Here is a 21,251-nt window from a genome sequence, read left to right on the forward strand (position 1 = left end):
AATGCAGAGTGGATAATGAGAAGATGATGAACGCTTGATTGAGCTGTCGGCTCCTGCAATTTACAAGCTGCTGTAGGTCCGGGTAATGAAAAGGTCAGAATGTGTTTTCATTTCCCTCTGCCACATTGACTGCTCTAGTGAGGTGAAGTGAGGAAATGTTTCCTCAGCACATTATTTCTTACAGCAGAGCTGTTCTGCTGTTTGTGAAAAATCACCTTGTGCCATAAAGGTCTATTCTTGTGGCGTGTGCGGGTGGGTTTTTTTAAGTAGATTGTGGTGTTAATTGTATGTATTTGTGTTATTTTTTTATTTTAATCTAATACTCTAACAAGATTGTTATTATTATTATTTTTGCTCACATTTCTCCAACATTGGCCAACAATTCAGTACCAATTTGGAGGGTTTGGGAACCTGCTCAACACTAGATGTTTAATAATGCACGTGGGCATGGCTATTAGCAGTATTTGTTAATAGGTTACGCAGAGCACATCACGGATATACTGTACAGTACACTGAATAATACACCGAAGAAACATCACAGCATGTGGAAGGAATGAAAGTCAACGACGCATACTGTTATTGTAAAATGATAAACATTAGGAGTTACTGTTACTGTTAATATAGTTTATGACATCTTATGTACATTTAATGTTGTTCAGCATCCATGAGATTCGTATGTTAGATATACATCTAAGGTATACATCCATTTTGAGATGTTTTCAGAAAGTCACAGTGCATTGCAGTGTCTCTCAGGTCCTGAGATGCTTACATTAAATTTGCTGTAGGAGATATTTGTTACTGTCAGTGCCAACCGTGGGTGTGTGTGTGTGTGTGTGTGTGTGTGTGAGAGAGAGAGAATGTGAGTGTATGCCAAGGTGAGATGAGGTATTAAATGATCTGCAGTATTTTGGACAGGCATATAGAAAATGTTGGGAAATTGGACAGAATGAGTGCAGAGCTCCACTTATGCATCTCTCTCTCTCTCTCTCTCTCTCTCTCTCTCTCTCTCTCTCTCTCTCTCTCACTGCAGTTACAGACCCCCGGATGGCCAGGAACCCGAGTGCCTGTGAGTAAAGCGTGTCCTATTTCAGTCACTGCTGCTCTGCAATTTTCCACCTGGCTTGGCAGCTTCTCTCCTACCAATCACTGAAAAATGGCTGCCCTTTACCGTTCTTCTAGCATTTTCCTGCATGACCATGTAAAACACAACGCACACGTTCAGCCCCAACACTTATTCCTGCATGCATTACCTTTCATCTGCACCAAGGACAAAAAGGAACAGTCTTATTTTTACTCTTTCCCAGGATTTTGTCTATAGATTTTGTCTCCCACTTTGTAGTGGGAAGTCTGTTTGACTCGAACCTTGGTGCAGTATCCTCTGTGTTTTGGTTCATTTGTGGAGAGCAGTCACACTCACACTGAGATACAGTTCCACTCGAAATCAAGAGCAGTATCATTGTCAAAAGAAAGCGATTTGAGCCTGAATCAACCCAAATACAGGAAGTGAAGCAAAAACGCTGTGTACTTTGGGTTGTGACTGACGACAGACTGAGCTTGAGCTGGGAAAATATAATGCAGAAAGTGTTTGTAATGCATCACAAAATGTTTTCAATTAGATTAAAGGAGAAATATATTTATCTTGTATTATATGGAGTGTGGCTCAACGTTCTGTCTGTTCAGGTGATGTTTAGGATTTCTTCACACCTTGTTTCTCTTTTCTGTCTTTCTTTCTTTCTTTCTTTCTTTCTTTCTTTCTTTCTTTCAACATTTCTCTCTTTTCTTTCTTTTCTCAAACCTTTCTCTCTTTTTGTTATTTCTTCCAACCTTTCTCTGTTTTCTTTCTTCCAACCTTTCTCTGTTTTCTTTCTTTGTTCCAACTTTTCTCTTTTCTTTCTTTCTTCCAACTTTTCTCTCCCTCTGTTCTTTCTCCAACCTTTCTTTCCCTCTTTTCTTTCTTTCTTTCTTTCTTTCTTTCTTTCTTTCTTTCAACATTTCTCTCTTTTCTTTCTTTTCTCAAACCTTTCTCTCTTTTTGTTATTTCTTCCAACCTTTCTCTGTTTTCTTTCTTTGTTCCAACTTTTCTCTTTTCTTTCTTTCTTCCAACTTTTCTCTCCCTCTGTTCTTTCTTCCAACCTTTCCCTCCCTCTGTTCTTTCTTCCAACCTTTCTTTCCCTCTTTTCTTTCTTTCTTTCTTTCTTTCTTTCTTTCTTTTTACATTTACATTTACATTTACAGCATTTGGCAGACGCCTTTATCCAGAGCGACGTACATAAGTGCTTAAATCTCTAACATTGAATACATTAATGCTGGATCACTAAGTTACATACTTAAGATACCATGAGTTTAAAACATTGTTCAGAGTTACAATGAAAAAGTGTCAAAGGTTTTTTTTTTTTTTTTTTAAAAATGCAAAAGATAAGGAAAGAAGTGCTAGTTGAAATGTTTCCTGAATAAGTCTTTCTTTCTTTCTTTCTTTCTTTCTTTCTTTCTTTCTTTCTTTCTTTCTTTCCTTCAATTAATTAAAGATCAGGATTAACAGTTATCATGAGTTAACTCTCACGAGTTCCTCTAGACGGAAACCCGCCCCAGTGTTTTTTTTTTTTTTGTAATAGTATACTCAGATTTCTTTTTTTTTTTTCTTTGTAATCCAACTACTTTTGGATTTCTAACAAATATATGAAGGAAGGAAGGATAGAAGGATTGAAGGGAGGGAGGGATGGAGGGAGGAAGGGATGTGCAGAGAAGTACCTGAACTTTCATGCGCAATAAAAAAAAAAACAAAAATCCAAAAGTTATAATTGCTTAATTATACTTGCTTAATAACTAAGCAATTTGCATATTCAAACCTGATTGGCTCTTACAGTTTCTGAGGCGACAACATTTAACTGTCTCACGTAAAACTACCTCACACTTTTCAGTGAAATGATGCAAACCTGCTGAACTTTTCCACCTTCACTAGTCTGGATTATTTCCCTGGATTTATTATTTAGTAATAAATAAATACAGTTTGGATATTTAATGTGCCTAGACCTGCTGACTGATCACTTATTTTCAGGATCATCTGAATATTATGAATATACAAATTCCTAAGAATAACCTGCAAAACTCTGCCAAAGTGTACATTTTTATCCAGGGTTCATTTTTTCCCACTTGAAGTCATGTTAAAGTGTCCTCTTAACATGCCGTTACTCAGAGTGAGAAATGTTTTTTTCTCTCCAGCAACCGATTGTTTCTTCAAACTGGAGGCTACCTCTAGCATCAAGATTTTCACATCTCCTGGTTACCCAAACCAATATCCACCCCAGACACGCTGCCAGTGGCAAATCCGTGCTCCTGAAGGCAAAGCCATCCTGATCAAGTTCCCGTTCTTCTACGTTCAGGACTCATGCTCCTCTGACTACGTGTATATCTTTGACTCTCTCAGCACCAGTGCAGCTCACGCCATCACACAGTGAGTAAACGTTCCTCAAAACGAGTTTAGCTGCCAAGTGAAGAAACAAAATCACCTTTTTTTGAGCGTTGCAAAACCCCACGGTCATTTTATCTAGAATCTAGACTCCTTTTATTGATTTTGTGAATATTTTATTGGCCTAGCAGAATAATATGTCTGTAGATGCCTAAGAAAATAACAGGCTGTCTTACAGAACATCACAAAGTGAAACACAAGAAAAAGTATATTTTTGATTTTATTTTCTTCTTCTTCTTCTTTTTTTTTTTTTTTTTTTTTTTTTTTTTGCCTTTATTCATTCATTCATTCATTCATCTTCTACCGCTTATCCGAACTACCTCGGGTCACGGGGAGCCTGTGCCTATCTCAGGCGTCATCGGGCATCAACGCAGGATACACCCTGGACGGAGTGCCAACCCATCGCAGGGCACACACACACTCTCATTCACTCACGCAATCACACACTAGGGACAATTTTCCAGAGATGCCAATCAACCTACCATGCATGTCTTTGGATCGGGGGAGGAAACCGGAGTACCCGGAGGAAACCACCGAGGCACGGGGAGAACATGCAAACTCCACACACACAAGGTGGAGGCGGGAATCGAACCCCGACCCTGGAGGTGTGAGGCGAACGTGCTAACCACTAAGCCACCGTCCCCCCCGCCTTTATTCATTTATTTTATTTATTTTTTTTGGGGGGGTCCATGTTGGTCTATATATAACTTTAACCTGTTCCTTGTTTTTATGCACGTGTTTAAAACAGCTGAGCTGCATTTGCAATGTATGGATTTATAAATATTTATAACACAAACACATTGTTGAATTATTGATCACTTTTGGCTAGACAGTGTTAGTTATTATTTTATTATAATTATATATATTTATATACAACAGCTGGGTAGTTAAGTCTAATATGTACAGTCTATGTGCAGTTTCCATAGTAATCTACTGTAAATAAGCAGATGAAAATTGTAATTGTATACGTGATGATATATTCTGTAGCTAGATGTTTATTTAACCTTTTGAAAGGAGTCTCCAGTGTCAGCACACTGATGCCGTTGTTTTTTTTTGTTTGTTTTTTTTTTTTATGTGCTTTTGTCGTTTTTCATATTTTCTTGAAACAAAAGGCTTATATGAAAGCAACAGTTTATAGCTGTTATAATGTAAAATAACATTAACAGGAATAAACTTATTGACTACTCAGTAACAGTATGAAAAAAGTAACCGGATAATATAATTATTTGATATTAGATGCACCACCGTTATAATCCCCGCATTATAAACACGTGCCAAATTCTTCATGTACTTCATGAAGTGTATCATCAAGTAAGCATGTCATTTTGTATTTATTTAGTTATTTATTTATTTATATTTCAAATGAAACTCTTCAATTCTTTTACTTTTATAATAACAGATGAATTATATGTGGAATTGTACTGGGGAAGTTTACTGTAAGTACATGATAGAATAGAGTTTTAATTATGTTTAACACGGTAACTCAATGCAAATATATGATTATTTACAGTATGTAATAATGATATGACCAAAAATTTCATTTCTCTTTAGCCTCTAAGACATTTATGCATTTGCATTTATGCATTTATGCATTGTAATAAATAAGTGACGTTATTTCAGTAGGTCAAAAGTATTCTATTTGGTTTAAAATTGTAACTGAAGCATCTGGGGAAATTGAGCATGCTACATTTCTGAACTGCTTGCAAACATGCAGTAAAACGTGACCTCTTCAAATCTTTCTGCACTGACAGGTATTGTGGTCACCGCCCCCCGACTAATCCCCTGGAAGTGATCTCCTCTGGCAACCTTATGCTCGTCAACCTCATCACCGATAGTCCGATTCAAAGACCAGGATTCGAAGCACGTTACAGTGCCATCCCCATCGTTACAGGTATTATTAGAACACCATCACACATTGTGCTCCATGTCCTTATTATCTTTGTAAAACATTTGAAGGATAAAGTATTTAAAGGATTTAAATGCCCCAAGAACCACTAAACACAGTAGGTGGAAATGGCCTGCAGAGTCCTGACTGTTCCTCACATTCAGGTGCATCACTCCAGTTCATAACTTAAAACCACTCACAATATTTTATACGTAAAATATATAACATACTGGTGGTCACGGTGGCTTAGTGGTTAGCACGTTCGCCTCACACCTCCAGGGTCGGGGGTTCGATTCCCGCCTCCACCTTGTGTGTGTGGAGTTTGCATGTTCTCCCCGTGCCTCGGGGGTTTCCTCCGGGTACTCCGGTTTCCTCCCCCGGTCCAAAGACATGCATGGTAGGTTGATTGGCATCTCTGGAAAATTGTCCGTAGTGTGTGATTGTGTGAGTGAATGAGAGTGTGTGTGTGCCCTGCGATGGGTTGGCACTCTGTCCAGGGTGTATCCTGCCTTGATGCCCGATGACGCCTGAGATAGGCACAGGCTCCCCGTGACCCGAGGTAGTTCGGATAAGCGGTAGAAAACAAGTGAGTGAGAGAGAGTATTCAGTTTGGCCCGTGACTTTATCTCAGTTTTATATTTTGGCCCACTGTGAATTTGACCCCACTGTGAATTTGAGAGAGAGAGAGAGAAAGGGAGGGAGGGAGGGAGGGAGGGAGGGAGGGAGAGAGAGAGAGAGAGAGAGAGAGAGAGAGAGAGAGAGAGATCCCCGTGACCCGAGGTAGTTCGGATAAGCGGTAGAAAATGAATGAATGAATGATATATAACATAATATAATACATTATACATATATAACAATATATAACTATGTTAATTCAGGGCTTTCATATTACAGTGTTTGTTCTAGATGTGTTAAAATGAATTTCGAATCAAATGTTACAGCCATAAAGCAGGAATTTTTCTGTACTCTTTGTCCCAATGCTTTCTACATTGTAATTATGTTTCCCTACAATGATTTGCATGTTTGTTAGTAATTAATTAATTATTATACAGTCAGTTTGAGCATTCCAGGATTATTTATGTTTACTTTAACTGCACTGGGACATTTTGGATCACTCCTAACAGCCCCACTGAAACCATTACTACAGTAGACTTCATGGCAAATGACTAGCACTTGTGACTGGAAATATAAAAGCTTGTCAGATGAAAAGGAAGAAGAGAAGACCGTTTTAATAAAGGATGCATCTTTAACAGGAACATCCAAATCATTGTAAGCTAGCTAGCCAGGAACTACTAGGTGGCTTCTTTGGGATCAATTTCAACATATTATTTGGCCATATTTTGCGCAAAATGTAAGATAGTATCTTACATTTTGCGCAAAATATGGTGCAAAATTAGAGATATTGTTTTTATAAAACACTCACTCACTCACTCACTCACTCACTCACTCACTCACTCACTCACTCATTTTCTACCGCTTATCTGAACTACCTCGGGTCACGGGGAGCCTGTGCCTATCTCAGGCGTCATCGGGCATCAAGGCAGGATACACCCTGTACGGAGTGCCAACCCATCGCAGGGCACACACACACACTCATTCACTCACACAATCACACACTACGGACAATTTTCCAGAGATGCCAATCAACCTACCATGCATGTCTTTGGACCGGGGGAGGAAACCGGAGTACCCGGAGGAAACCCCCGAGGCACGGGGAGAACATGCAAACTCCACACACACAAGGTGGAGGCGGGAATCGAACCCCCAACCCTGGAAGTGTGAGGCGAACGTGCTAACCACTAAGCCACCGTGACCCCCTTTTATAAAACAATGAAATATAAATAAGAAATTCAATTATTTCTTATTTATATTTAATTGTTGTATTAAAACACTATCCATATTAACCATGGATTTTTTTCCCCCTGTATTTCTCGGTGCTTTGTTCTTTACTGTTATGTAGATTAAGTTGAGGACTTTTATCTCTGCACTGCTCTTCTCATTGCTCTCTTTTTTCTTTAGCTCAGACATGCGGAGGTCTTCTGACCAACGAGTCCGGGACCTTCACCAGCCCACATTACCCCAGCTTCTACCCCCCCATGGTGGACTGCAACTGGACCATCAGTGTAACTATACTCACTACTCAAGCATAGCTCCTGCGTCTGTATCTCACCTTACTCCAAATCACAAGGCTGAACTTTTGACGTCTAAAACCATTTTCCATTTTATCTTATGAGTGAAACAAGTTACAAAGATTTACGAACACATCCAGCTGGGTTACTTTATCTGTGCTCAGTTACTTTACACAGTTACTTTTGCACTTTGAGGAACATTCTAGCCTCTAATTTAGCATCATACATATTCATCAGCAATATAGGTTTATCTCAAGTTATGTTCATTATATTAAACCAAATCTTATATCTATAAAAGCTGGGATTACACATCATCACACTGTTAACTAATAGTAACATTTAGCTTAAAAACTAGCAGATAAAAAAACATGTTTGTGCTGCATTATCTTTAGTAAATTTAACTTTGTGGTAGGAGACAATTTGTATTTATTTGGCGAAATTCTTGTGATGTCTGCAACTTTTTATTACATCTAAATGTTGTACAAAATGTGTATTTAAAATTTTATTCCGTATATAAAAAGAATACGGACGTTTACACTAAATTTTTTTATCGTCCGTGTTTCGGCTAGCTGAGGAGAAATTTGGCTTCATCTTTTTTAGCACTGGCGTATCAGATATTTTATTAAATTCAAATTTTAGTCTCAAACACTTGGGGCATCTTTTCTGTTCTGGCACCAAGGTGGTGGAATGAACTTCCCCTAGCGGTCCGGACAGCTGAGTCACCGGCTATTTTCAATTCAGGAAACACTTCAACTAGCACTTCTTTCCCTATTTTTTTGCATTAAAAAAAAAATGAAAAAAACAACCTTTGAAACTTTTTCGTTGTAACTTTGAACAATGTTTTAAACTCATGGTATCTTCAGTATGTAACCTAGTGAGCCAGCATTAATGTACCCAATGTTAGAGATTTAAGCACTTATCTCTAACATTGGACGTCGCTCTGGATAAGGGCGTCTGCAAAATGCTGTAAATGTTAAGAGAGCAAAAAAAAAGGTTCAATATCATCATTTAACTTGAAGATAGAAACATATGTCTGGAACTTTTCTATTTTTTCTATCAGTTTTTGGAATTCTTAAAACCCTGAGTGTGTATTTTCATCTTAGAAAATCATTCAGAAAAGAAATTCGTTGCTGAACATGTACACGACCAAACATTTTATTATTTATTAAAAAAAATTGGTTTATGTTCTATGTGAAAATGCATAAAGTATATGGATGCATGGAATAACTGAAATATATATTTTTATTTTAGTTATGAGTAGGGAGTATTAGTATTCTTTTCCGATGGTGGCCTTACTGTATGTATATATATATATATATATATATATATATATATATATATATATATATATACACACACTGTTCATATATTATTATAGCACAGTGATATAGCTAAATATAGTGTAAAGAGACTTTTGTTTTTAAAACGATGTAAGGACCTGAAATAAGAACAAACATCAGGGCATGTGAAACAGCTCTGGAATCCAAACAGCACCTTGAACTCCTAGGGGTTAAAGGTTCAGTAAAGCACAGAAAAGATCTAGACTTTCTCCTTTATGACACCTTCAGCACTGACAATGCCTGCGATGTGCTCAGGTCCCGATAGGCATGAAAATCCGGGTGAAGTTCACCATGTTCCGTCTGAAGGAACCGGGCGTGAACATCCGCGTTTGCAGCAAAGACTACGTGCAGATCAACGGCACAAAGTAAGATTTACTTTTTTATATATTTTACTTATTACTTAAAAAAATCCTTTCAGACTGATTTACTAAACATGTCATTTTACTGAATTAGATTCACGATGTTTTAGACTAGAGTAAGTGTATATCATAAGTAGGTATTATAATATAGTAGGTGTATATAATAAGTAGGTATTCTTTATTTGGGGGAAAAACGTGATTCAAAACTATGAGTTCAGTCACAGTTTTCACACCTGAGATGTTCACACATTTTATTGTAACATATGTCGAGGATTTGTTCTATTCTACCACTAGTTTTGGGAATATTTCTACTTCCACATGAGTATGAATGTAGTTCACTTTACCTTTTAATTCATTTTATCGCACATGGAAATGCCCTGTTTTTCCCTGATGTTTTGCAATCACCTTAGTTGCATAATGTTTATATTGTACATTAAGGGTTAGGGGTGTGATTCCTGCCTCTCCATGTGTGCTTTTGTGTATGGAGTTTGCATGTTGTCTTTGTGCTTCTTTGGTTTCTTCTGGGTAATCTGGTTTCCTATCCACTTGCACTGTAGGCTGATTGACATCTAAAATTTAATGTAATGTGTGGCGTATTTAATGTAATGTGTGGGTTGCCAGTTATTCATTTATTTACACAGTTATGTGTCTAAACAAGCTAAGGGATGTGTGTATTGCAAACCATAAGAAAGACAACGGTGTTTATTTTTGCTTGTGTGTAAGGTACTGTGGGGAAAGATCTTCCCTGGCTCTGAACAGCAACTCCAACACCATGCTGATAACCTTCCATTCAGACGGCTCGTACACGGACAAAGGCTTCAGAGCCCAATACAAAGCTTACGACCCACAGAACCGTAAGCCAATCTGGATTCTATTACATTCGATGTTTTAATATACAATCAATCTGCAAACCTTTAATAGTCAAAGAGTTTTAGTGGTTGATGCTGCTTGGGTGTCAGAAATGCTGAATATTAGTAGTAGTAGCCTTTATATTTCCATTGTATGTCCATAAACTTTTAATTGATCTGTTTCTCTGTCTGTCTGTCTGTCTGTCTGTCTGTCTGTCTGTCTGTCTGTCTGTCTCTCTGTGCGTAGCTTGTCCGGGTCAGTTTACCTGTGCCACAGGTTTCTGCATTTCCAAAGAGCTGCAGTGCGATGGGTGGAACGACTGTGGAGACATGAGCGACGAGAAAAAGTGTCGTAAGTGCCAAAATAAAAATGTATCTAAAATAAGCAACTGAAAATCAAACGCTTTATTTAAAAGGTCATCCACCTGGAATGTACTGTAGTATAAAAAAACTTGGGTAACGTAATTAGTTTGCAATTTAGAATGTGTAATAATGATAGGATAGAGAGCTTATGTGTGTGTCCTTCTTCCAGAATGCGAGGATGACCACTTTGTATGTGCCAATGGCATATGTAAACCTAAATACTCGGTGTGTGACCAAGTGAACGACTGCGGAGACAACAGTGATGAAAAAGGCTGCAGTGAGTACTTTATTGTGGAAAAATAACTAAAGTAAATACTGGTTTTCCATACATGATGGAAGTAGCCCTTATAGCTCATCTTCACACATTTCTGAGGAAGAAGATTAACTTTTATCCATTAAAAAGCCAATGGGAATGCAAACCTTGCGCTGATTTGTAGATATATGTCATGTTTGCTTTGATAAGAACTCAGGGAGGAACAGTAAGACTTATAAAACATGGACAACCCAGTATTGCTGTTCTGAGTACATGAGATTACTAAAGTGGAATGGACTTCAAGACCCAGACGGACACATTCACGAATTTAAAACCTGTGATCTGTGGATAGCTGTGTGTGTGTGTGTGTGTGTGTGTGTGTGTGTGTGTGTGTGTGTGTGTGTGTGTGTGTGTGTGTGTGTGTGTTTTAATAATTCAACATTTTATGATATATTAATAAATACGCTTGCATGAATTTTATCTGGGTTTTCTGGTTTCTTCCCGCTGTCTAACAGGTAGGCTGTGCTAAATTATCCCTAGGTGCAAATATTTGTTTGTGTGTGTTTTCCACTTTATACCTACAGTTACATCTCTCTCTCTCTCTCTCTCTCTCTCTCTCTCTCTCTCTTTCTCTAGCCTGTGGGAAGAATCAGCTCCGTTGTGGTGATGGCACCTGTTTGCCTCAGACTGTGAAGTGTAATGGGAAGAAAGACTGTACAGATGGCAGCGATGAAGCCTCCTGTAAAGAGTGTAAGTGAACTTCCAGACATCCATCTGTCTATTTAACAACATTGTCATGCTTTTTGATGCTTTGACATGACGCTTCAGCATCACTTACAGGATATTCAATTAGGCGTGTTCCAAAGTGCACAAAGCATTTTGTGTAGGCAGGAAAATTTCTTCAAAACAATTGTTAAATGAATTCTGCTGCTGAAAGGACAGGTGTAGACGGGTATGGAGACTTTCAGAGTCTTTTTCAAAGCCCAGATGTACAAGTGTAAAAGATGTACAGATGTAGAAGTACGGAAGGAGAGAAAGTTTTAAAAGAAAGAACGGTGTGGAGAGAAAGGTTTGAGAAAAGAAAGAAAGGTCGGAAGAAAGAAAGTAACGAGGGAAAGGTTAGAAGACAGAACAGAGGGTGAGAATGGTTGGAAGAAAGAATGGAGGGAGAGAAAGGTTGGAAGAAAGAATGGAGGGAGAGAAAGTTTGGAAGACAGAAAGAAAGAAAAGAGAAAAGTTGGAAGCAATAACAAAGAGAGAGAGGTTGGAAGAAAGAATGGAGGGAGAGAAAGGTTGGAAGAAAGAAGGTAAAGAGAGAAAAGTTGGAACAAAGAACGGAGGGAGAGAAAGGTTGGAAGAAATAACAGAAAGAGAGAAAGTCTGGAAGAAAGAAAGAAAAGAGAAAAGTTGGAAGAAAGAAAGAAAAGAGGGCAAGGTTGGAAGAAAGAACGGAGGGAGAGAAAGGTTGGAAGAAATAACAGAAAAAGAGAAAGTCTGGAAGAAAGAAAGAAAAGAGAAAAGTTGGAAGAAAGAAAGAAAAGAGGGCAAGGTTGGAAGAAAGAACGGAGGGAGAGAAAGGTTGGAAGAAAGAATGGAGGGAGAGAAAGGTTGGAAGAAAGAAAGAAAGAAAGAAAGAAAGAAAGAAAGAAAGAAAAGTTGGTAGAAATAACAGAAAGAGAGAAAGGTTGGAAGAAAGAATGGAGGGAGAGAAAAGTTGGAAGAAAGAAAGAAAAGAGAAAAGTTGGAACAAAGAAAGAAAACAGAGAAAGGTTGGAAGAAATAACAAAAAGAGAGAAAGGTTTGAGAAAAGAAAGAAAAGAGAGAAATGTTGAAAGAAAGAAAGAAAAGAGGGAAAGGTTGGAAGAAAGAACAGAGGGAGAGAAAGGTTGGAAGAAAGAAGAATAAATCTAACACACCACTCCAAAATCTCTCATACTGTAGCTGTTCAGTTGGACTGAGACGTGGTGACTGTGCAGGTCATTGCATGTGATTCACATCATATTCATCCACATTTACATGGCATCACAGAGCCACTCATTTTTGTGTGAGTTTAGTAAGTTCCTGAAGCACAAACAGGAAGCACTACTCCAGATGGCTGTCTGTTGCTCATTTCAGAAGGATTTCATGAGCTATTTCTGCTTTAACTCTTACACCTTCTGCCACGTTTAAGTTCCACTGAACACTGACTCAGCTCAGTACAACACACACACACACACACACACACACACACACACACAGGTGGTCAGAGTTTGTCATTTGCTTGCTGTATTGAATCATCACCATCTTTCACTTGTGTCTCTCTCCCACACTCTCTCTCATTCTTCAGCAGGTTTGGTTTGAAGCATGTGCATAATGTAAAGCTGATAAGTTGCCTAGTATCTATGTAAGGTTTTCTAGCATCTATTGAGCACTAGTTGTGATCGATAACAATCTCTGGCTACAGAGAAACTTCCAGGTTCCAGCTCTGTTTAACTCCCACTTTAACTCCCACTTTTAACCAGTGGCCTTCGGAACAAATGAGGCTCTTTAAAATGTTCCAGTGGATAATTAGCACAGGGTTACTAAACTCTCCACCAGCAGACAGTACGTTAAACGGTTCTGCAGTTGAGTTAAAAAGGTATTTATGACATAGAAATGTATTACATGCAGATATTTCAGTGTCTGGTAAGAATTCATGGTACATGATTAGGCTATTGAACAGCTTCTTTCAAATGGTAAAGGAAATATTTCAAGACATCAGGAGGCAGGGAGAATTTTTCAAAAGGAAGGAAGAGAAAAAGGGAGAAAGGAAGGAAGAAGAAAGGGAGGAACGGAAGAAGAGAAAGAACGGAAGGATTAAAAAGTTGGAAGGAAGAAAGAAAAGAGAGAAAAGTCGGAAGAAATAACAGAAAGAGAGAAAAGTTGGAAGAAAGAAAGAAAAGAGAGAAAGGTTGGAAGAAAGAACAGAAAGAGAGAATGTTTGGAAGAAAGAAAGAAAAGAGAGAAAGGTTGGAAGAAAGAACAGAAAGATAGAAAGGTTGGAAGAAAGAAAGAAAGAAAGAAAGAAAGAAAGAAAAGAGAGAAAAGTAGAAGGAAAAGAGCGAAAAGTATAAAGAAAGAAAGAAAGAAAGAAAGAAAGAAAGAAAGAAAGAAAGGAGAGAAAAGTTGGAAGAAAGAACAGAGGGAGAGAAAAGTTGGAAGAAAGGAAAAAAGAGAGAAAAGTTGGAAGAAAGAAAGAAAAGAGAGAAAGGTTGGAAGAAAGAAAGAAAAGAGGGAAAGGTTAGAAGAAATATCAGAAAGACAGAAAGGTTGGAAGAACAAAAGAAAAGGGAGAAAAGTTGGAAGAAAGAACGGAAAGAAAGAAGGGATGGGTGGAGGGACGGAAAAGGCAGAACGGTGTAATGAACAGTCAGAAAGGAATAGGTGAACAGTCAGAAAGGAAGGAATGAACAGGCAGGAAGGAAGGTAGATAAGGTATAAAGGAAGGTAGATAAGGTATAAAGGAAGGTAGATAAGGCAGAATGAAAGGCAGACACGAAGGACAAGCGAAAATGAAAAGTATGGAGGAAGAAAGTAAAACGACAGGATATTGCAGTTCCTTCCTTTGCTTTATCAACATAACTTTTTCTCTTCCAGCTTTGGGAATGTGCACAGATTTCACCTTCACCTGTGGAAATGGCAATTGTGTGAACAAACTCAACGCTGAGTGTGATAAAGTCACCGACTGCTCTGATGGGTCTGATGAGAAGGGCTGTGGTGAGTCTCTGTCCCTCACTGCTTAATGCTAGTCCTGTTAGCGCTGTTAGCCTTAACGCTGTTAGCCTTTCTGCTCTAATGTACACACTGACCTCAGCAAGACATCATTCATTTCTTTCAGGCTCATTTTAGACATAGTGCCGATTTCATCGTTAAACCTCTTAGTTTCGAGATTTGACAACAATGACATAATTGCAAAGCTTTATTCTGATGGATAATTAGCATTATTTGTAGCAAGCAAGCCTGCTAGTTGCGTTAGCAATCCTTCTATATAGTGTAAAGGAAACAGAGCTATGAAGCACTATGGCATAGTTATGAGCATGAGATCATTATTTCACTTACTTAACCCCCAATTAAATTTGTCCTGTATATTTTAGGTTGGTTCGTATCTTTGTTTGTTGTTTTCTTTCAGATTGTGGACAGCGACCGTACAAACACAACCGCATAGTCGGGGGGCAGAATGCTGATGTGGGCGAATGGCCGTGGCAGGTCAGCCTACACTACCAAACCAGCGGGCACGTCTGCGGCGCCTCCATCATCTCTAACAAATGGTTGCTCACTGCCGCTCACTGCTTCATGACTGGAGACCCTGTGTAAGTACAACCAAAAGAAAAATCCATATCAGTCACATTTAAACCTACCCCAAAGGCAGTTAACCAAAACATGTAGTGTCTGATATAATGTCAAGCACAAATGTTCATTTTCATACTATAACACACTTGGGCTCATCCTGTTACAGAACCGTAATGAACAACAGAATGCTGGAGTTAGTCGTACCACCCCGAGGTTTGTTTTCTAACAACAGTGCAGTTTGTTTTTCCTTTTTTTTTAATTTCTTGAAGAATAATAACACATTTTACCCTTTTTATCTGAAGTGAAGTGAAGTGAAGTGAAAGTGACATACAGCTAGGTACGGTGACCCATACTCAGAATATGTTTTCTGCATTTAACCCATCCAAAGTGCACACACACAGCAGTGAACACACACACCGTGAACACACACCCGGAGCAGTGGGCAACCATTTATGCTGCGGCGCCCGGGGAGCAGTCGGGGTGTTTCGGTGCCTTGTTCAAAGGCACCTCAGTCATGGCTGGCTCGAGACTCAAATCCACAACCTTAGGGTTAAGGAGTCAGACTCTCTAACCATTAGGCCACGACTTTTATACTTCTGTTTAACAATGTTGGTGACATTTCTGCAAACCAAAATAAATTCCTTTCTTGAAGTTAATATGACAAATAATCCAGTTTACAGACAAACTGCTGAACGTAACTCCATCCATCCTTTCAGACAGACTGAAGACTTCTTCCATTAACATTTACTTTTATCATTTAGCAAACGCTTTTAAACGAAGCAACTTACAAAAAAATAAACAAACATTCCTACTACAGTAAATCGAATCGTAGCTCAAGGTTTCTTTTTTCTTTGTTAAATAAGCCTGTTAGAGGTTTAGACTATGTGGTGTACAATGAGTATGAGATGATATGCATGTTATTGGGTTCTTTATTACAAAGTGAGTTAATCGGTGCTGTCTTGCTGTGATAAATATTGACATGTTTGAACATAATGTCGCAAATAATTCCAGTCCTGAAGCTTGTATTTCAGAGCACTCTCCAGCAGGTGGAGCAATAAAGCTGTTTTTTCACCCCCCCAGTCCTTCCGACTTCCTTCACTGTCATTTACCTGCTCCCAGTGCTACATTCAGCTCATTACCATGCAGTGTCACAAGGATTTTAGAACAGGGATACAGAGAAATGTGTAGTGCAGGGGAAACTCAAAAAACAGGATGGGGAAAACATTGTGCTAAAGTGTGACAGTGTGAAGCGGTGTGCTAAAGTGTAAAATGTACAAAAGTGTTTTGCTTTGTTCCTGCGTGGCCCTTGGAGAAAAAAGAAAAAAAAAACACCAGGCAACAATCTCCTGAAGAAAGATCTCCAGGGCTTTTAGTCTAAAGTTAGTTTGAGAAAGCATTTAGATTTGTAGAGTTGTATTTAAAAGGGTGCTTTGGATATTAAATATCTGAAACCAAAAGCATACAAAAATGCATGTAAATATCAAAAACAATTTTAGGTCATTTTCTCTTTCTTTCAGTTCATTTTCAGCCCACCTCTCTCTGCCCCCAAAAAAAAAAAAAAAAAAAAAGGAAAAGAAAACATCTAAAAATGGTCAGTAAGGCTAATCTCTCCACTTTATTTCCATAGGTACCGTGAGACAGAGAACTGGATGACATACAGCGGAATGAACGATCAGCAAAGAGAAGAGAATACTGTGCAGATGCGAGAATTGAAGACCATCATTACACACAGCGACTACAACCAGATGACATTCGATAACGATATTGCAGTACTGGAACTGAAGGAGCCACTGGAGTTCACCAGCACTGTTCATCCCGTGTGTCTGCCCTCCAGCTCACATGTCTTCCCACCTGGGATGCCCTGCTGGGTGACTGGCTGGGGAGCACTTCGGGAGGCAGGTGAGTAATCAGGTGATCAAGGAGTGAGTGAAGGGAAGTGGTCAGGGAAGGAGGTGAGTGAAGGGAGGTGGTCAGGGAAGGAGGTGAGTGAAGGGAGGTGGTCAGGGAAGGAGGTGAGTGAAGGGAGGTGGTCAGGGAAGGAGGTGAGTGAAGGGAGGTGGTCAGGGAAGGAGGTGAGTGAAGGGAGGTGGTCAGGGAAGGAGGTGAGTGAAGGGAGGTGGTCAGGGAAGGAGGTGAGTGAAGGGAGGTGGTCAGGGAAGGAGGTGAGTGAAGGGAGGTGGTCAGGGAAGGAGGTGAGTGAAGGGAGGTGGTCAGGGAAGGAGGTGAGTGAAGGGAGGTGGTCAGGGAAGGAGGTGAGTGAAGGGAGGTGGTCAGGGAAGGAGGTGAGTAAAGGGAGGTGGTCAGGGAAGGTGGTGAGTATAGGAGGGTCATCAGGGAAGGAGGTGAGTGAAGGGAGGTGGTCAGGGAAGGAGGTGAGTGAAGGGAGGTGGTCAGGGAAGGTGGTGAGTGAAGGGAGGTGGTCAGGGAAGGAGGTGAGTATAGGAGGGTCATCAGGGAAGGAGTTGAGTGAAGGGAGGTGGTCAGGGAAGGAGGTGAGTAAAGGGAGGTGGTCAGGGAAGGTGGTGAGTGAAGGGAGGTGATCAGGGAAGGAGGTGAGTATGGGAGGGTCATCAGGGAAGGAGGTGAGTGAAGGGAGGTGGTCAGGGAAGGAGGTGAGTAAAGGGAGGTGGTCAGGGAAGGTGGTGAGTGAAGGGAGGTGGTCAGGGAAGGAGGTGAGTGAAGGGAGGTGGTCAGGGAAGGAGGTGAATATGGGAGGATCATCAGGGAAGGAGGTGAGTGAAGGGAGGTGGTCAGGGAAGGAGGTGAGTGAAGGGAGGTGGTCAGGGAAGGAGGTGAGTGAAGGGAGGTGGTCAGGGAAGGAGGTGAGTAAAGGGAGGTGGTCAGGGAAGGTGGTGAGTATAGGAGGGTCATCAGGGAAGGAGGTGAGTGAAGGGAGGTGGTCAGGGAAGGAGGTGAGTGAAGGGAGGTGGTCAGGGAAGGAGGTGAGTGAAGGGAGGTGGTCAGGGAAGGAGGTGAGTGAAGGGAGGTGGTCAGGGAAGGAGGTGAGTATAGGAGGGTCATCAGGGAAGGAGGTGAGTGAAGGGAGGTGGTCAGGGAAGGAGGTGAGTAAAGGGAGGTGGTCAGGGAAGGTGGTGAGTGAAGGGAGGTGGTCAGGGAAGGAGGTGAGTATGGGAGGGTCATCAGGGAAGGAGGTGAGTGAAGGGAGGTGGTCAGGGAAGGAGGTGAGTAAAGGGAGGTGGTCAGGGAAGGTGGTGAGTGAAGGGAGGTGGTCAGGGAAGGAGGTGAGTGAAGGGAGGTGGTCAGGGAAGGAGGTGAATATGGGAGGATCATCAGGGAAGGAGGTGAGTGAAGGGAGGTGGTCAGGGAAGGAGGTGAGTGAAGGGAGGTGGTCAGGGAAGGAGGTGAGTATGGGAGGGTCATCAGGGAAGGAGGTGAGTGAAGGGAGGTGGTCAGGGAAGGAGGTGAGTGAAGGGAGGTGGTCAGGGAAGGAGGTGAGTGAAGGGAGGTGGTCAGGGAAGGAGGTGAGTGAAGGGAGGTGGTCAGGGAAGGAGGTGAGTATGGGAGGGTCATCAGGGAAGGAGGTGAGTGCAAGTGGTCATTAGGGATGGATAATTTTTTTGCCATTTTGTCTCAGCTAACCTCCAAGTAAGTCCAGGTTCAATGGAATCATCAATCAGATGTGTGTGTGTGTGTGTGTGTGTGTGTGTGTGTGTGTGTGTGTGTGTGTTCATTTCAGGAATCACTGCCTTTGTTCTACAGAAAGCGATGGTGAAGATCATTAATGACTCAGTTTGTGATTCAATAACGGAGGGTCAGGTGACCTCACGCATGTTGTGCAGCGGCTTCCTTACTGGAGGTGTGGATGCTTGCCAGGTATAGAGGAACACACACTAAACATTACTAATATATATATATATATATACCTTACATAAACACACCTATCATGTTCTCTGTTCTGTTTGTTTAAGCTTTAAGCTGTATTGGCATGGCCACATTTGGTTTACAATATTCAAAGAATCAGTGAAATGACAAAGAGAGTTTAGTAAAGTTTAGCCAACCATCTTTAGCCTGACTTATCAAAGAACATTCATCTCCGCTGCACTGCACACACAGACTACTACACACAGACTACTACACACAGTCTACTACACACAGTCTACTACACACAGTCTACTACACACAGACTACTACACACAGTCTACTACACACAGTCTACTACACACAGTCTACTACACACAGTCTACTACACACAGTCTACTACACACAGTCTACTACACACAGTCTACTACACACAGTCTACTACACACAGTCTACTACACACAGTCTACTACACACAGACTACTACACACAGTCTACTACACACAGACTACTACACACAGTCTACTACACACAGTCTACTACACACAGTCTACTACACACAGACTACTACACACAGTCTACTACACACAGACTACTACACACAGTCTACTACACACAGACTACTACACACAGTCTACTACACACAGTCTACTACACACAGACTACTACACACAGTCTACTACACACAGACTACTACACACAGTCTACTACACACAGTCTACTACACACAGTCTACTACACACAGACTACTACACACAGTCTACTACACACAGACTACTACACACAGTCTACTACACACAGTCTACTACACACAGACTACTACACACAGTCTACTACACACAGTCTACTACACACAGACTACTACACACAGTCTACTACACACAGTCTACTACACACAGTCTACTACACACAGACTACTACACACAGACTACTACACACAGACTACTACACACAGTCTACTACACACAGTCTACTACACACAGTCTACTACACACAGACTACTACACACAGTCTACTACACACAGACTACTACACACAGTCTACTACACACAGACTACTACACACAGTCTACTACACACAGTCTACTACACACAGACTACTACACACAGTCTACTACACACAGTCTACTACACACAGACTACTACACACAGTCTACTACACACAGTCTACTACACACAGTCTACTACACACAGTCTACTACACACAGTCTACTACACACAGACTACTACACACAGTCTACTACACACAGTCTACTACACACAGACTACTACACACAGTCTACTACACACAGTCTACTACACACAGTCTACTACACACAGACTACTACACACAGACTACTACACACAGTCTACTACACACAGTCTACTACACACAGACTACTACACACAGTCTACTACACACAGTCTACTACACACAGTCTACTACACACAGTCTACTACACACAGACTACTACACACAGTCTACTACACACAGTCTACTACACACAGTCTACTACACACAGACTACTACACACAGTCTACTACACACAGTCTACTACACACAGACTACTACACACAGTCTACTACACACAGTCTACTACACACAGACTACTACACACAGTCTACTACACACAGTCTACTACACACAGTCTACTACACACAGACTACTACACACAGACTACTACACACAGTCTACTACACACAGTCTACTACACACAGTCTACTACACACAGTCTACTACACACAGTCTACTACACACAGACTACTACACACAGTCTACTACACACAGTCTACTACACACAGTCTACTACACACAGACTACTACACACAGTCTACTACACACAGTCTACTACACACAGACTACTACACACAGTCTACTACACACAGTCTACTACACACAGTCTACTACACACTGCATGCTATGGAGTTTAAATTTTAATTTAATCAGGACATTCTTGAAATCGAGGCATAATTGTGTTAGACATCGTTATTTTAATCCTGCTAAAATTAAGGCAGTAAAATCTTTTATGAAATTGTCTGAGAAAGTCTTATAAAGGTGTGTATCGCTCTCTCTTAGATTTTGGTCTTTATGGGCTTCTTAATAAAAGATCCTTGTTAAATTGTATGAAAAGGTCATTAAAATCAGACAGCAATTTGATATGATAAGATTTAGAGCTGTTTGAACTGGATAAGGTCACACCAGCATCACTGTGACGTCTGTCACAAAGGATCTGCCTCCACTGTTCGGATTGACAGAGAAAACACACCTCTTCTGCTGTGACTGACAGATTGACATGACCCTTTCCTCTGTGAGCGACATAACACGATTTAACATAGAGGCCACGCCTTCTCTACTGTTACTGACAGACATGACTTTTGTGATCTAGAAGCCGTCCCTTCTCCATTATGACTCACAAACAGAGACGTCACAACTTACTACTCTGTAACTGACAGACAAAGAAGCCACACCTCGTCACTGTGAGAAGCATTATCCTGGCATTTT

The 21,251-nt window shown here is 40.5% G+C and overlaps 1 protein-coding gene across 1 annotated transcript in view; it reads left to right on the top strand.

Annotated features, from left to right (window-relative positions):
* The window catches only part of st14 (ST14 transmembrane serine protease matriptase), a 57,369-nt gene that overhangs the window by 32,646 nt on the left and 3,472 nt on the right, over positions 1 to 21,251 (top strand). Inside the window, exons 6-18 of the mRNA XM_060888511.1 lie at positions 1,031 to 1,066; positions 3,220 to 3,451; positions 5,218 to 5,357; positions 7,371 to 7,474; positions 9,076 to 9,185; positions 9,903 to 10,033; positions 10,275 to 10,379; positions 10,560 to 10,667; positions 11,280 to 11,393; positions 14,259 to 14,378; positions 14,791 to 14,971; positions 16,579 to 16,850; positions 18,649 to 18,785. Of these exons, the coding sequence (XP_060744494.1) occupies positions 1,031 to 1,066; positions 3,220 to 3,451; positions 5,218 to 5,357; positions 7,371 to 7,474; positions 9,076 to 9,185; positions 9,903 to 10,033; positions 10,275 to 10,379; positions 10,560 to 10,667; positions 11,280 to 11,393; positions 14,259 to 14,378; positions 14,791 to 14,971; positions 16,579 to 16,850; positions 18,649 to 18,785 (1,790 nt within the window). The remainder of the gene's footprint in view (positions 1 to 1,030; positions 1,067 to 3,219; positions 3,452 to 5,217; positions 5,358 to 7,370; positions 7,475 to 9,075; positions 9,186 to 9,902; positions 10,034 to 10,274; positions 10,380 to 10,559; positions 10,668 to 11,279; positions 11,394 to 14,258; positions 14,379 to 14,790; positions 14,972 to 16,578; positions 16,851 to 18,648; positions 18,786 to 21,251) is intronic.

The sequence above is a fragment of the Tachysurus vachellii genome, chromosome 15, assembly GCF_030014155.1.
Source record: "Tachysurus vachellii isolate PV-2020 chromosome 15, HZAU_Pvac_v1, whole genome shotgun sequence".
NCBI classification, from domain to species: Eukaryota; Metazoa; Chordata; class Actinopteri; order Siluriformes; family Bagridae; genus Tachysurus; species Tachysurus vachellii.